This window comes from Tiliqua scincoides, chromosome 4 (assembly GCF_035046505.1).
Source record: "Tiliqua scincoides isolate rTilSci1 chromosome 4, rTilSci1.hap2, whole genome shotgun sequence".
Classification (NCBI taxonomy): domain Eukaryota; kingdom Metazoa; phylum Chordata; class Lepidosauria; order Squamata; family Scincidae; genus Tiliqua; species Tiliqua scincoides.
Window position 1 is genome coordinate 58,604,312 of NC_089824.1, and position 14,277 is coordinate 58,618,588.

Sequence of the window (14,277 nt, forward strand, 5' to 3'; positions counted from 1 at the left end):
GGAGTGTAATTGAGGGGAGCAGTGTGACAGGATGTCTCTTCCAGCTGGAGTTCTCAAGTGTTGACTTTGAAACTTTTATGAAAGGGCCTTAGACAGGAAGAAGCATCAGGCTCAGAAGAAGGCAACCATTAATTTGCCTAAAGCAGATATTTATGTTTATGCCATTGCATTTCTTGTGGACTACCTAAGAAACAGTATTATATATAACTCATGTTACATTAAGGCTACAATCCTAGGCCAGTTTATCTGGGAGTAAGTCCTAACAAATGCAGTGGAACTTACTTTGGAGTAAACATGCCAGGCTAGCCCTTTAATTACACCTTTTATTTTGTTTGGAATTTTAAAAATTCCATATTTCAATTTTTACACATTTCTTTTATGCTATTGCACTTCACTCCAAAAGTCAGGGTTGAAACTTTATATTGCAGCATTGCATCCAAGATGAACTAATATCCTTTTCTTCCCTTCCAGCCCACATTTGAGGCCATACCAGTATCCCCTGTTACAACGAATGGTATCCAGCTTCCCGTGCAGGAAACAGGTTGGGAAATGGTTAGATGTGAGTACATGCTACTACATAGTTTGTTCATATAAATAAACGCGGCATGAAAGAGATTCTTTGTCCAAGGTGGCAGTGCGTTATTTTATATTTTAACTGTATTAAATAAGTCAAAAGAATTGTGGTTTTATCAAGCAGTGTTAGCTTGAGGCTAACGAATCTCAAACGGATCCCAGTCAATACACATAGGTTTGAGAGCAAAGTTTGTGCTCTTTTGTGTAAAAAGTTTATGTAAAAGAGCAAAGTTTGGGCTCTTTTAACATTAAGAGCACAAACCAAACAGGCAGCCCAATCCTGTGTCATTGTCCCCCAGTCCATAGCATGTAGCACTGTCAACAGAGATTGCAAACAGATGACCTGGGAGAGGTAAATACAATTACTTACCTCTCCATAAGCTTCCTACAGTGGTTCTCCTCGGCTCTTTTGCTGGTGCCCTGAGGAGAGTCAAGGTGCAGGTCTGGGTCAGGAAAGGGTATAGGATCCAGTGTGCACTGCTACCACTGAGATCTACCCTGCTTCAGCTCTTGAACTGTCCATAGTTCCTCCCTGGAACTGCCCCAGTTTGCCCCAAATGCCCACATCCTGCCCCTGCTGCCTCCTTATCTGCTCTGATGCATTTGGTACCTGTTGTGCATATGCAAAGTTGGGCAGAAATGGCTTAAGCCCAGGCATTGTAAGGAGAAGACAAAGGAGAGAGACCACTTAGGCTGCAATCCTAACCACACTTTCCTGAGAGTAAGCCCCATTGAACAAAATAGGACTTACTTCTGAGTAGACCTGGTTAGGCTTGTGCCCTTAATTAATCAGAGGCTAGCTAAAGAATTGAGGAGAGTTAAACAATTCCCTTGAAAGTCCCAGACATCATTTGTAGGGAGTCATCTATAGATCATGCTTGTGAACTTGGAATGGTTGGTGGTGGTGGTGCTTCTTTCTCAGTAGCAAGAAGTTATGTCTCTGTGAATTATTTCCCTGTAGAGAATGCAGCATTCATGCACAATCTCCCTTGATTTCAGCTGCCAGCTGTCGTGAAAGTGAATGCGATAAAGATAGCCAATCACTGACGGAAGAGCTATCCTTTGAAGTCTCATTCTCAGAATCCATCACAGTGATTCCAAAGCACAGGGAATGGCGCAAAAATCAGAGATTGAAAAAGGATGAATCTACTTTGCCTGTGAGTTCAATGCTAGGCAATTTCAATGCTATTTATTTAGTGTCCCTCCACTAATTTTTTTACTTTCTAGCACAACGGCACATTTTTAAATACTTTACGATACCTTCCCCCAGATAGAGCAGTGCAGTTTGTTTGCTGGGCAGTTGCTGCTTGTTTGGGGGCAGATAGTATTTGCCCTAGGGAAATAAGACACATGGCAGATTATATGGCTGAAGCAAACTCCTTTGGAACTTGTGTAAGAGAAGATGTTGTGGCCACACTGGGCATATAACATGTGTTACTGACATGTAACACATTCCGGAACTCCCCTGCTTTGTGGCACTCACAATATTTTCATGGTGGAACCAGTAGCATAGCTGGAGGGGGCGCAAAGAACTAAGTTTTGCAGGGAGCCTCACTGCCAGTTGCAAGAGGCCCCTCCTCCTCCCCTTTGGAGCCATTTCAGGCGGTGGGAACGAAATGGAGGCCAAAGGGGAGGGAGAAGGGCTGCTTGCACACTTCAGTGAGTCTTCCTCCTAAACTTAGTGCTTTGCACCCTCTCTAGCATACTACTGGGTGGAAAAGATGGCATTGACAGAAGAGGGTGCAGTTACAAGTTACAAAAAGCAAAAGAAAATCATTTCTCTTTTACTTATAAAAGTAAGGGTGCAATCCAGCCCTTCACTTGGGCCGGTGCAAGTCCCTTATGCCTGCTCCTCAGGAGGAAGCTGGGGCAGCGTTCAGAGCAGTGCTGGCCTGCAGAAGCTGACCTAAGCCTCCGCTCCGGCTTCCTTCATGAGTCTTGTGTCGGCCCGGCTGGGCCAACGCAAGGCTCTATGGTAGGTGGGAGGGAAGTGTTCTTGGGCGGGGGGAGGGTGGGGGAAGGCAGGGGGAGGATGGGCAGTGGGCAGACCTGGGGGTGGGCAGGTGGGGAGTGGGAGGCAGGGCTGGGATCTGGCAGTTATGCTGGATCCCAACCCCCGTTCCTGGGGAGAATGGAGCAGCTTCAAGCTGCTCTGCTCTCCTCAGACTTGTGCCACCTGAGGAGATGGTGCAAGTCTGAGGAGACCCATTGGGCCAAAGGCACCTTTCCCAGTGGTAAGGCAAAAAGTTACCCCTTCCCCCTGGCTGAGCTGCTTTGGGCCCCTATCCTGCACTGGATACAGTGCAAGCCTCTTGGCTTGCCTATTCCAACGCAGGATAGGATTGCGCCCCAAATGAAATCAAATTCATTTATTTTTACTTTGAATCCATTTGCCTACTAGATTCTGTTTAGAAGTAAATAAAATAAACCAAATAAATCAGAGCATCTTGTATTGGTTAGGAAAAGAGGGATAAAGCAATTGTTTCAGGATGATGCAGTGGGTCTGGAGTGGGACTTAGACCTGAAAGATCCAGGTTCAAATTTCTGCATAGCCATGGAGCTTCCTGGGTGACCTTGGACAAGTCACTGTCCCTCAGCCTCACCTACCTTACAGGATTGTTATGAGGACAAAAGGGGGGAAGGAACTATGCACCCCACCCTGAGCTCCTTGGAGACAGTATAAAAATATTGTTAATAAATACATGCACACAGCTGAGAGGGCAATTTCAGCACTGACAAACAGTACTTTATTTCTATGTTTGAGATAATAAACAGATCCTTTTCCTAGAGCATTAACAATGGCCAGTGAAAATATAAGCCCTGAATTTCACTCAGGTCCATGGAGAGGGGGCAATTGCCCTAGACGGAGCCTCAAATATTAAGCTCTCTGAAACCTTTCAGAATCTTTAAAAGGTTCTTGCATATGGCTCTGTAAATGTCACAAGGCTGGGTTCAAAACTGAAAGATGCCCTGCCTAAAGATGCTGATTTTTTTTCCTCAGTCCTCCAAAGGGTGGCTAGGTCTTTAAGAATGCATGACCAAATAATAACTGGCAAATCATTTAAAAAAATTCAGTACCATGAAAAGCAGAAGGAAGCAGAAACAGACATGAAACCAACACTTTTAAGGGAGGAATACTCTGATGCCTCACTCTGCTGCATTCCGTTGCCATCTCCTAAGAGTTGCAAAATAGAGTTTCCTTTATGTAAATGGTGCTTGAATTCAGCTCTTAGGAGGTTTTCCCAGCCCTTCAACCTTAAGGTAATATATTCCTGTTGAATAATGCAAGCAAAAGCTATGTCAAGATAGCTTCAGAAATGCTTACTTCTCAAGTCCTCTGCTCAGGCTATTAGACAATTCATGCGTAGTATGCTCTGGGAAGGCATATATTGGTATTCGTATTTCATTCTGAGTTACTTCAGAGATGTGGGACAGGGCAGACTGTAAACAGGGCATTGCCTTCCACATTGGACTATTATCTGTAGACCTTCGCAACTGAATAAATGATTGCTTATACTTCACAGTTGACCATAGTGAGCTCCAGAACCCAGGTGGCACTGGGAGGGGGGGAAAGTGGGAGGTAGAATGCACTGCACCCAGTGGCCCTTTGGTTTCCATCATTGCCTAGCATCTTTGCACGCCGGTATTTCATCTGCTGCCACTTCCCAGCATGTCTCTTGCTGCCCAGTGTGCATCTCTGCTACCAGTTCCTGCCACAGCCAGCAACTCTGTCAATTGAAAAGTACCACCAGCTGATGCAGGGGAGACATGGAGTGGCAAACGCAAGCACTCACCCTGTACACATGGCAGGACCAGGGGTGGCTGGATGGGCAGTGGTGAAGGAGAGTGTGAGACAGTGGCAAAGAAGTCAGATGAAGCTCCACTACCTCCACCATGAAGATTGTAGGGAAGGGAGTTGAGCAAGTGTGGTGTGCTTTGTGCTCAGCCAAGAAATCAAAGTGACAGCACCAGGCCTGATTATTCCAGATACCAGGGCAGCTTGAGCTTGAAATGCTTATGCTTCTGTGCAACTAAGACAATGCTCATTAATTCTCCCAAGACACAAACTATATATGCACACGGAGGGACAAAAGAAGGTACATGGATTCTTCTACATACATTTGTTCAAAATTCTTCAGTATATTATGGAAAGTATATCTGCCCTTGTTCCATTGTTTTATGCAGAGTCCATTATATGCTGCCATGTGATCTCCTTGGCAAGATAATGGGATGACATTTTCCTCTCTTGAAGTATTTAATGTTTGGTTTTCTGGAGAGATGTTTAACCAAAACCTGTGTGTATTTGCATGCTGTGTATATTTGAATAGAATTTGCATGCTCAAATCCTGTTTGGATTTCAGTGGACCTTTGGCACACATCACCGTGAAGGGGATTTGCAACCCTGGATTTCCTACATCAGTTTCACAAAAAACATGTTTTAAAAACATTTTGTAAGTAAACAACAGATGTATTAGCTAAAGCAATTCTTCAAAATATCTTATAGAATTTTACAGTTAGGAAAAGCCGATTTGGACTGACAGAAGTTGGAGATTTGTCCCTTGATGACATGAAGAAAATTCGGTATCTCTCGCTGATTGAGCTAACAGCCTTTTACGATGCTCTAGGAATAGAGCTGAAAAGGAATAGAACAGAAAGAGTCAAAGGACGAGGTAAGTGTATATGATGACATAACAATTGATACAGGTAATTTTTTTTTTTTTAGTAGTAGTAGTAGTAAGGCATTTTTGATAAAGATTCTCTATTTTTATTTCTTTTTCTGGAGAAACTGGCCTTTTTGGAGTCCCTCTAACAGTGCTACTGGAAAATGATCAGAAGAAGATTCCTGGAATAAAAGTTCCTCTTATCTTTCAGAAAGTGAGTAGAACAAAATGATCCCAGTCACTTAAGTCCAGCTTCTCACTGTCCTCAGTACTCAGAGAAACCATCACAAAAGAACATTCTTACACATTTCAAGTTTAAAGTTTAATTCAATTCGTATTTTCAGGATAGAGATATATGATGTGGTGTGCAATCTGATGCATCTAAGCGCAGATGTACGTCCGAGCGAGTTCAAAAGGGTTTACTTCTAAGTAATTGTGTATAGAATTGCAGACTTAAAAAGAAGAGTCCTCATGTGATTTATTCAATGCTTATAGGAATCTGAGGCATCCTTAGAAATGCAGTGCCATACAGAATAAAATTGACTTGCTGTCCAGTATGCAGTTATGAAAGTTAAATTGATGTCTCTTTGACAGTTGCTTGTTCAAGAAATGGATAACTTGAGCTACACTGGCAAAAATCCACAATAAAATAAGTGAGGCAGCTCAGCTTGTACTGGCTCAGAAGGGTTGCAAACATGCCATAAGGCATGTTTGTGCCTCCTCAGGAGGAAACCAGGCCGGCACTCAGAGGAGTGCTGGCCTGCACAGGCTGACATAAGTCAGCCTCGCTGAGGTTTGCATTGGCCCAGCTGGGCATTGGTCTGGCCCTGAGGGTAGGCAGGGAACAGGAGGCGGAGCTGGGATCCAGCGCTTACGCTGGATCCCAACCCTTGTTTCCAGGAAGAACAGAGTGGCTTCAAGCCACTCTGCTCTCCTTGGACTTGCGCCACCTCAAGAGGTGGCATATGTCTGAGGAGACCCATAGGGGAAAGGGCACCTTTCCCAAGGATAAGGGGAAAAGTTTCCCCTTGCTTCTGACTGGGCCGCTTTTGGCCTCTATCCTGCGCTGGAAACAGCGCAAACCTCTTGGCTTGCCTGTTCCAGTGCAGGGTAGGATAGTGCCCACAGTTCTTATTACAAGCATAGGCAGGAGTGCCATGCTACTTTTGGGATCCAAAGAGTCCCCCATAATTCCTTACCTCCACTGCTTTACTAAGCAAGCACCTCTAAATTCACCATGAGATTTCATATAAGTTTTTAAATTATCCATAGAACAGATAGAAAGACGATGTCCTGTTAGTTCTCTTCCAGCTTTTTAATTACATGGTGCAATTTCAATATCTAACTTTGGCATGCAAGAAGATGTCCAGTGAGGAATGTCACGGTTATTGACATTACAGCATTTTGTACATTCTGATCAATGGATTAAGAATGACTAGCTCAGTACTGGAAAGTGGTCTTTCCATTTTAATTTTGTAAAGGCTAGTTGCTAAACAAATTATGTGCGTTTTTCTTCTGTACTGACAAATGGCATAAAAATATTCTTTGTCTGGTGATTTAGCTATTGCTGAAGCTTGAGGAAACCGGTCTGGAAACAGAAGGAATTCTTCGAGTGCCTGGATCTGCCTCAAGAGTTAAGGTACATAGTTCTACCTCACATACTCTACAAGATGAATTCTATCCAGCACAGGTAAGGAGAAGACTGGAGGTCTCCTTGGGGTAAGGGGATACATTCTCCAGTGGGATTGCCATGTCCGGATTAGTCCTTACAAGTGGGTAGCTCCTCCCTCTCAGGTAGGCAGGCCAGAGTCTTTTGTTCCTCCTGAGGGGAGGGGCTGCCTGGACTCCCCAGTGGCCTAGCCTATCGGTGAAGCAGGACAGAGCTGGGTTCAGCTCTGCTGAACCCCCCCCCTCCCGGAGAAGCTATTTTATTCTTCTTTTTACCTTTTCCCTAACTCTCCAGCCTTCCAGCAGGCAATAATGCCTGCTGTCCCTTTAAGAAACTTTTTCCTAACTCTCCAGCCTTCCAACAGGCAAGAACAGCTGCTGCCCTTTCAGAAATTTTTCCTTTGTTTAACCAGCAGCCTGCCTGGAGGCTCCTGCTTTAGAGCAGCCGCAGTGCTTTGGTGCAAAGGACCCAAAGTCTCAATGACGACCAACCGTTCAGCCAACTGGTTCCTACGGGTCCCCAGACCCAAGTGCCCGCTAAAGCACAGCAAGACACATGAGGCAATCCAACACCTCCTACAGGTCGGGGACATCAAACCGGTTCCAAGGGAGCAGTGCAGGTCCAGGGGTACTCCCACCTCTTCACTGTGCCCAAGAGATCCGGCGGCACCAGAGCCATCCTCGACCTCAAGTGGCTCAACAGATGGATGCGTCAACAAAAATTCAAGATGGAGACCCTACGCTCCATCCTGATGTCCATCAGAAGGCACAGCTACATGACACAGAAGGCACAGCTGAGATCTGCCTCGCCAGAGGAGGGCGCCCTACACCTATACCAGACCATCCAATGTCTCCGGAACCACTGGTTCCTCATCAACTTAGAGAAGAGTCACCTGACACCCTCACAGACCATAGAACACCTGGGAGCAATCATTGACATCTCCCAGTTCAAAGTTCAAATCTCCCTGTTTCCCCTTACCCAGAGTAATGCTGCAGCCTACCCAATGGAGTTACTTAGATCAGTGCCAGCTAAATCACCTGCACAAATACGAGCAGCCCCGTGTAAGGTCGACAGGTCTGGAAAAGGGGTTGGGATTCAGTGGAAGCCTCTCTGCCAATCCCAACCCCCTCCTGGGTCTGATCCACCCCTGTTCCAGCACCCTGTCCCTCCATCACTTGGCAAAGTACTCACCTCTGCTGGCAGTTGGCAGTCGGGATGCACTACTGGCGGGCCAGTGCAGGTCTTTCTGCTGGCTCTCAAGTAGTTGCAAATGTGCTTTGAGGCACGTTTTAGACACTCTAGGCTGGCACAGCAGTTGCTGCACCAGCATAGCCACAGAATAGGATTGCGCTGTGAATGGACTTTATATCTCCCATAACCATAGCTTAGAATGGCCATAGCTCATGCGTTTATTAAACGCATTACTGTTGAGGTACCATACCATTTTTATACTGAGTAATGAATAATTCGTATTGAAATTATTATTTATTTTTAATTATACTGAATTTTTAAGAGAATCCCACTTTTTGAGAAAGCTCCTGCATTAAGGACGCAGATCAGATGGTGCTGCCATCACCAGGTTATATTAGCAATGTGCATAAAAAGTCTTGCCTTCAGTGTCAACACTCTTTCCATGTAAAGTGCTCTTTTGGAAAGAGTTTATTTCTGGTCTTTGCCAAGATTAAAGCCACATATTCCAAAGTGACTTTTTTCACTGTAACCTTTTTTCATGGTTGCAGATTTTTCAATTAGATCACTTGCTTTGTATAGTAACATGCTCATTATTTGGGCCCTTTTTGTAAGTCAGTCTTTTCATGAGGATGATCGAGCAGTTATGTTTTGCAGCTTCAGTAGTTGCTTCCAGGGCTGACCCATCTATGAGATTAACTGAAATGGTTGCCTCAGGCAGAGGGGGAGGGGGATCCACCTTTGTCTGGCTGCTTATCTCCACTGTTGCAAGTGAGAAGACTGGTGGACTAGAGTGTCTCATCTTCTCCATACTTCTGCTCTTTCCCTCTGTTGCTTTTCAGATCCAGGAAGTGGGAGGGGTAGAGGCTGGCACATCCCCAGGTGGTGACAGCATTTTGCATGCCACCTCAGGTGCCAGGAGGTCTTGGGCCAGTGCTGGTCACTTCCATATATTGTTTTTATGCTGCTCTGTTTTGTGTGTGTGTGTGAATCATTTTTATTCCTGTATCCCAAGCAGTACTTTTTGATGTGTGTTACTGTGTCAGACTTTTCTGTATTGGGAAGAAAGCTGAGAATATGCATAAAAGGTGTAATTTTTTTTTCAGTTATTGGATAATTTAAGTAAATGTCAGGAGTTAGTAAGGGGCAACAGGAAAAAAAATTTCTAATTAGATCCAGATTTCACCACTCAGAGTCATCATTTATTATGTTGATGTTAGAATTTGAAAATATTCCAGATCTTTTTTTTTTAAAGACAAATGCATATGGTTTTGATTAAAGATTCCTCTTTCTAGTGTTGATGTAACAAATCATAGCAAATCGTGTAAGACTCCCTGTCATTTTTGATCATATCTATAAAATCACAGGGCCTCTTGGTCTCACTCTGGCCTGATCAACAGCCATATAGAGCTATGTAGATTTAGGGTGGAGACTCCAGTTTTTGGAGACAGATGGCAGAGATACTGGTTTCAGAGTGATCCTGATAATATTGGACCTCAAACCTATGCCCACCACCAGCGCCGATGTAGCTGTGCCAGAAAGGCACAGCCAAATCCTATGGTGGTGGTGGGGAATCTGACATGCTTCTCCTTGCTCATTATTTTGACAAGTGGAGTCAAGGGAAATTGGCTATTTGAAAAGGGGCACAGTGTACATCTCTTCACCCTATGGCAGTGGTATTCAGACTGGGGCGTTATGACTGCCCTTAAAGGTTGGGGGCAGGGGGGAAGGGAGCAACGCGATCCTGGGGATCGCGTTGCTAACGGGGCTGCAGGGACTGGGATGTACTCACCCGTCCCTGCAGCAGCATCCGGGGGTACGGGGAGCCCTGTGCAAGCATCTGCAGGGCTCCCCAGCATGCAGAAAGTGAAAGTGGAGCGATTGCGCTCCATTTCTGGTTTTGTGGAAGTGGAGTGCAATTGCTCTCCTTTCACTTTCTGCAGGCTGGGAAGCCCTGCAGATGCTCATGCAGGGCTCCCAACACCCCCAGGATGCTGCTGCAGGGACTGGTGACTACATCCCAGTCCCTGCAGCCCCCAAGTGATGCGTTCTTGGGATTTGCGTCACTGCCTTCCCCTCGCCCCCGCTACCTCCCTCCCCTCCCCTGCAAGCACCTACTGCAACTTTCAAACTCCCAGAGAGTTTGAAAACCGTAGCCCTATGGGATCTCTGTCAGCAAAGCCCTGGGACATTTTGCTCCCAGAATGTTGTTTCTAAGTGTAGATATTCTCTTTCCCCCATGAGAGCAAATAGTAGCCAAAACATTGCCAAGCAGTTGACTTGACAGGGAAGTCAGAATGTTGTGGACCCGAATACAGCCTCCTCCCATTGGAGAGTCCTTTCCTCTTGAACAATCATTTCCTGGTATTTTCGTGTTTTAAAGGGGTCCTAATTGTGCAGAACTGGATATTGGATCAGGGAAGGAAACCAAATATATATGATATCTGCCAGATAACCTTCCAGATACGCTTGGTCTGTGCCCATGACGTAAGATATTATGCTCTGGTTTGGTTGCAATCAGTCTTGCCTCTGTACATTTTGCCCCTTAAAACAGCACAATTAAGCCAATTTTCTGCTTTTTTGATAAATGTCTCCTGGTTTGACTTAAAGGGCTTAGCCAGAAAAAGTCAGCGTTATTGGATTTATTTTTAATTTCCTGTTCTTTATTTAATTTAGAGTCCTAATTAGAAACTCAGCCTTCACCTTCTGAAATAAACATAGGTTTAAGTAATTTCCTAATTTATTTGAGATTGTTTGCAGGGGCTGGATTAGATATTTTTATCATGGATAGGCGCACTGGATTGGTTTGGAACCTGGGGCTATTCTCCCTTCCTCACCACCCTACTTTCAGTAGCTCTGCATTTTCTTTTTCTTACTCCCTTCACCTACAAAGCTGTAGTCCAGCGGTTTTCAACTAGTGTGCCCTGAGGCAGCCTCAAGTGTGCCATGGTAGGCAGCAGCTGCGCACGGGAGAAGTTGCTGCTTTGCCCCTCACATGGCAGTGTCAAAAAAGGAGCAGCTGCAGCTGCAGCTGCTTTGCATCTCCTGCTGCTGAGCAAGAGGAAGGCTGCAACCGGATCCTCATTTACCTGGAAGTAAGCCTCATTGACTATTATGGGGCTTACTTCTCAGTAAACATGCCTAGGATTGGGTATCGTCCCTTGTTTGCCCTGCGTGCTGATTGGGCAATCAGAAAAGCCTGGAGGAGGTGGGGGGGTGAGTGAGGGAGCCAGGGGCAGGCAAGCAGGTAGGAAACCAGCAAGTCTGCTGAGACCACCAGCCTAAGAATGAGCTGGCTGAGGGTCCAGGAAAGTCCCTTCTCCTTGCCACAATTGCCTGCAGCTCCCAGAGCGACTCTCCCTGCCTTGCATTTGCCTTTCAGAGGAAGGGTGCTGGGCCACAATCCTAGCCCCTCTTTCCTGGGAGTAAGCCCTATTGACTATAATGGGACTTACTTCTGAGTAGACATGCATAGGATTGGTCCCTCAGTTCCCTGCACTTTTATTTCCTGAGCTGATTGCTTTGCTTGTTTGTGGAAGAAATGGGAAAGTCTTCATGCTTAGTAATTTACATAACCAGTTATGGATGAACTGCTTTACTGTTTCTGTTGGTCACCTTCATTAGCTGCTGGAATTGTGGAGATATTTGATTGGTGGTGCTTGTCACTGATTTATTGTGCTATTTTGAGGGTTTTTATTCTGTTGTTCTTTTTTGATACGTTACATTAACATACTGACCACCTAAAGGCTGGTATACATTTTTCATTAATAGCAAAATCTAGCAACAAAAGCTAACAAGCTGGATTGTGACATATTTAGAGCCAAATAGCCTGTACTGTCAACTGGGAGTTATTTTCAAAAAAACTCACCTAAAGATACTTGATGTTAGTATAAGGGGCCATCTTTATAAAAATTGGAACTGGAAATTTGAAAGTTTGGATTTTTAGGAAAACGTGTTATAAAGGGGAATTTTCCTCCATAAGAAATAATGTAAATACAGGTTAATAAGGACTTAATGCCACTGAGATCTATTCCTCCTTCCCCCAACCCGGTCCTTGCCCACCCTGGTCTCCCATAATCCTCCCCCTCCTACTGTTGAACCACGCCTGCCACCACTTTATCTGCATCAGCATGGCATCTCAAAGCCACTGGCATGTGTAGAGGGCTTCAGTCCATTTGCAGCAGTGATTCCAAAAGGCATGATGGTGCCACAGCTTCTGCAGTGCTAATGGCAAGACCTGCCACAGATAAGATTGGCCTGCCCATGTGGGGAAATGCAAAATAGGGATATTTATATTGGGGACCCTCAGACCCTCTGTATTCAAGCCGTATCAGATAGTTTTCAAAAGTTTAGATTTAATTGGCCAAAAATGATACTATCTTTATACACTTTTATTTCAATAATGGCTTCATTTCAAAACAGGGCTTTCCGCCAATTGCTATATGAAAAATTGTACTTGTAGTCCCTCATAATGAGTCCTCTTTGTTTTGTCCTGCAGAGTCTTCGTCAAGAAATTGAAGCAAAATTTGATGAGGATTCCTTTGACTGGGATCAGGTACGCAACAACGATGCAGCAGGATTGCTGAAGATGTTTATACGGGAACTCCCAAGTCCTCTCTTCACAGTTGAATATCTGCCTGCTTTCATCACATTAGTGGAAAGTAAGTAATGAGGAATCAATGTGCCATTTACTTAGTGGCTCTAGATTACCCTCTGACCACAATCCAGAAATTTCAAAGAGAACTTGCACATCCAGTTGGGTGCTTTTCCTTTAATATTATTCACTTTAGCAAACTCACTTACATTCCTGTTCCCTTCCAAGTGTAAGCTGTGTTTTAACACAAAGTAGAGTTTTTTTTAATGGATTAAATTACAGCAAACTCCTTCAGGTTTGCCCAAGGCTTCATGTCCCTGGTGGAAGTTTAATCTTCTTTAAACCAGTGCTCTGTAGATCAGTCCTTCTCTCATTAACCCAGAGATAATATATGCATAGCAGGACACAGATGCATCCCCCGTCATGTTTGTGATGCAACCTGTGAAGAGAGTGCCCATATATAAGTGTTCATAAGCTCTGTTGGCATGATTTCTCCATCTCAAAAAAGGGAATTTTCCCCCATCATATATTACATCATAGACACAATGTGTACAGTACTTGTGTGCCTCATATATAAAGGATTCGCTGATCTGCTCAAGGTCACTTCACAAATAATTTTACACATTCTCCCAAAAGTGGTTTTCAATCAGGCATGGAGGCCTGCTTTGGAGAGGAGGAAAAGGAGTCTGCTACTCTGGATTCTGGCCATAAGATTTTTCCTACTTGGGCTTTTTTGAAACTTATTTAAATAATACTTCAATACGTATGACATGGTATTATGATAATGTTGATAAGGTAAGCTTAAAAAAACTTAATTTTAAATAGAAACAATATGTGGTTCTCTCCCTGAAAGTATCTGTTATAGTGAAACTATGTGTTTTAAAGAAACGGCTTCTGGAAAGCAGTCAAATGTTTGTTTTTGTTGTAATGTCTGTCCCCAGGATGCCTGACATATTTTTATCCATGCAGGATGCATTTGAGCTGCCAAAAGCTAAACCAGGAGTGACTTCAGTAAGATAATTTGTTGAATCAGAGTAGTTTGAATCACAGGATTAGATAAACTGCCAGGGATTGATACTATCCAATCCTTGACAATCATAGGAAGATTTATGTCTTCAACATAGGTTAGGAGAAGTCTCATTGTTCCAGAAATACATCTCCTCTCTGCTAATGCTCTGCTGATTGTGGTATTTACTGCTGTTCTATACTTCCTTGTAAGTGGAAAGATGAAAAGTAAGTGTTCCTGCATCGTGTGGGGGCAAATAACATCATTGCTACTCCCCAACAGGACTAGTTAAGAGTCATGGGCAAAACCGAATACGTCAATAGGATTTTTCAGTGACTAACAGCCTGATCCTATGGGCACCTTCTGCTGATGGAATGAGTGTTCTGTCAGCAGAAGCCCCACTCCATTGGTGCTATAGGCCAGCAGACCACCAGTGTGACAGACTGGTGACCATGCACTTGTGCCACCAGAGCACCAAGCCACTGCAGGAGGAGGTGAGTTGGCATAGGAGTGAGCTGTGGGCAGGGAGGGGGAGAACTGGGTTGGAGAGTGGAGGATTGGGGCAGGGATCGGAGGGATGTTGGGA

At 44.5% G+C, this 14,277-nt stretch overlaps 1 protein-coding gene across 2 annotated transcripts in view; it reads left to right on the plus strand.

The window, feature by feature from the left end:
• Positions 1-14,277, plus strand: part of ARHGAP28 (Rho GTPase activating protein 28) — a 98,137-nt gene that overhangs the window by 67,340 nt on the left and 16,520 nt on the right. For both annotated transcript variants that reach the window (XM_066624315.1, XM_066624316.1), the window contains exons 4-9: positions 472-559; positions 1,573-1,730; positions 5,078-5,243; positions 5,357-5,448; positions 6,796-6,873; positions 12,590-12,752. In XM_066624315.1, coding sequence (XP_066480412.1) covers positions 472-559; positions 1,573-1,730; positions 5,078-5,243; positions 5,357-5,448; positions 6,796-6,873; positions 12,590-12,752 — 745 coding nt within the window. The remainder of the gene's footprint in view (positions 1-471; positions 560-1,572; positions 1,731-5,077; positions 5,244-5,356; positions 5,449-6,795; positions 6,874-12,589; positions 12,753-14,277) is intronic.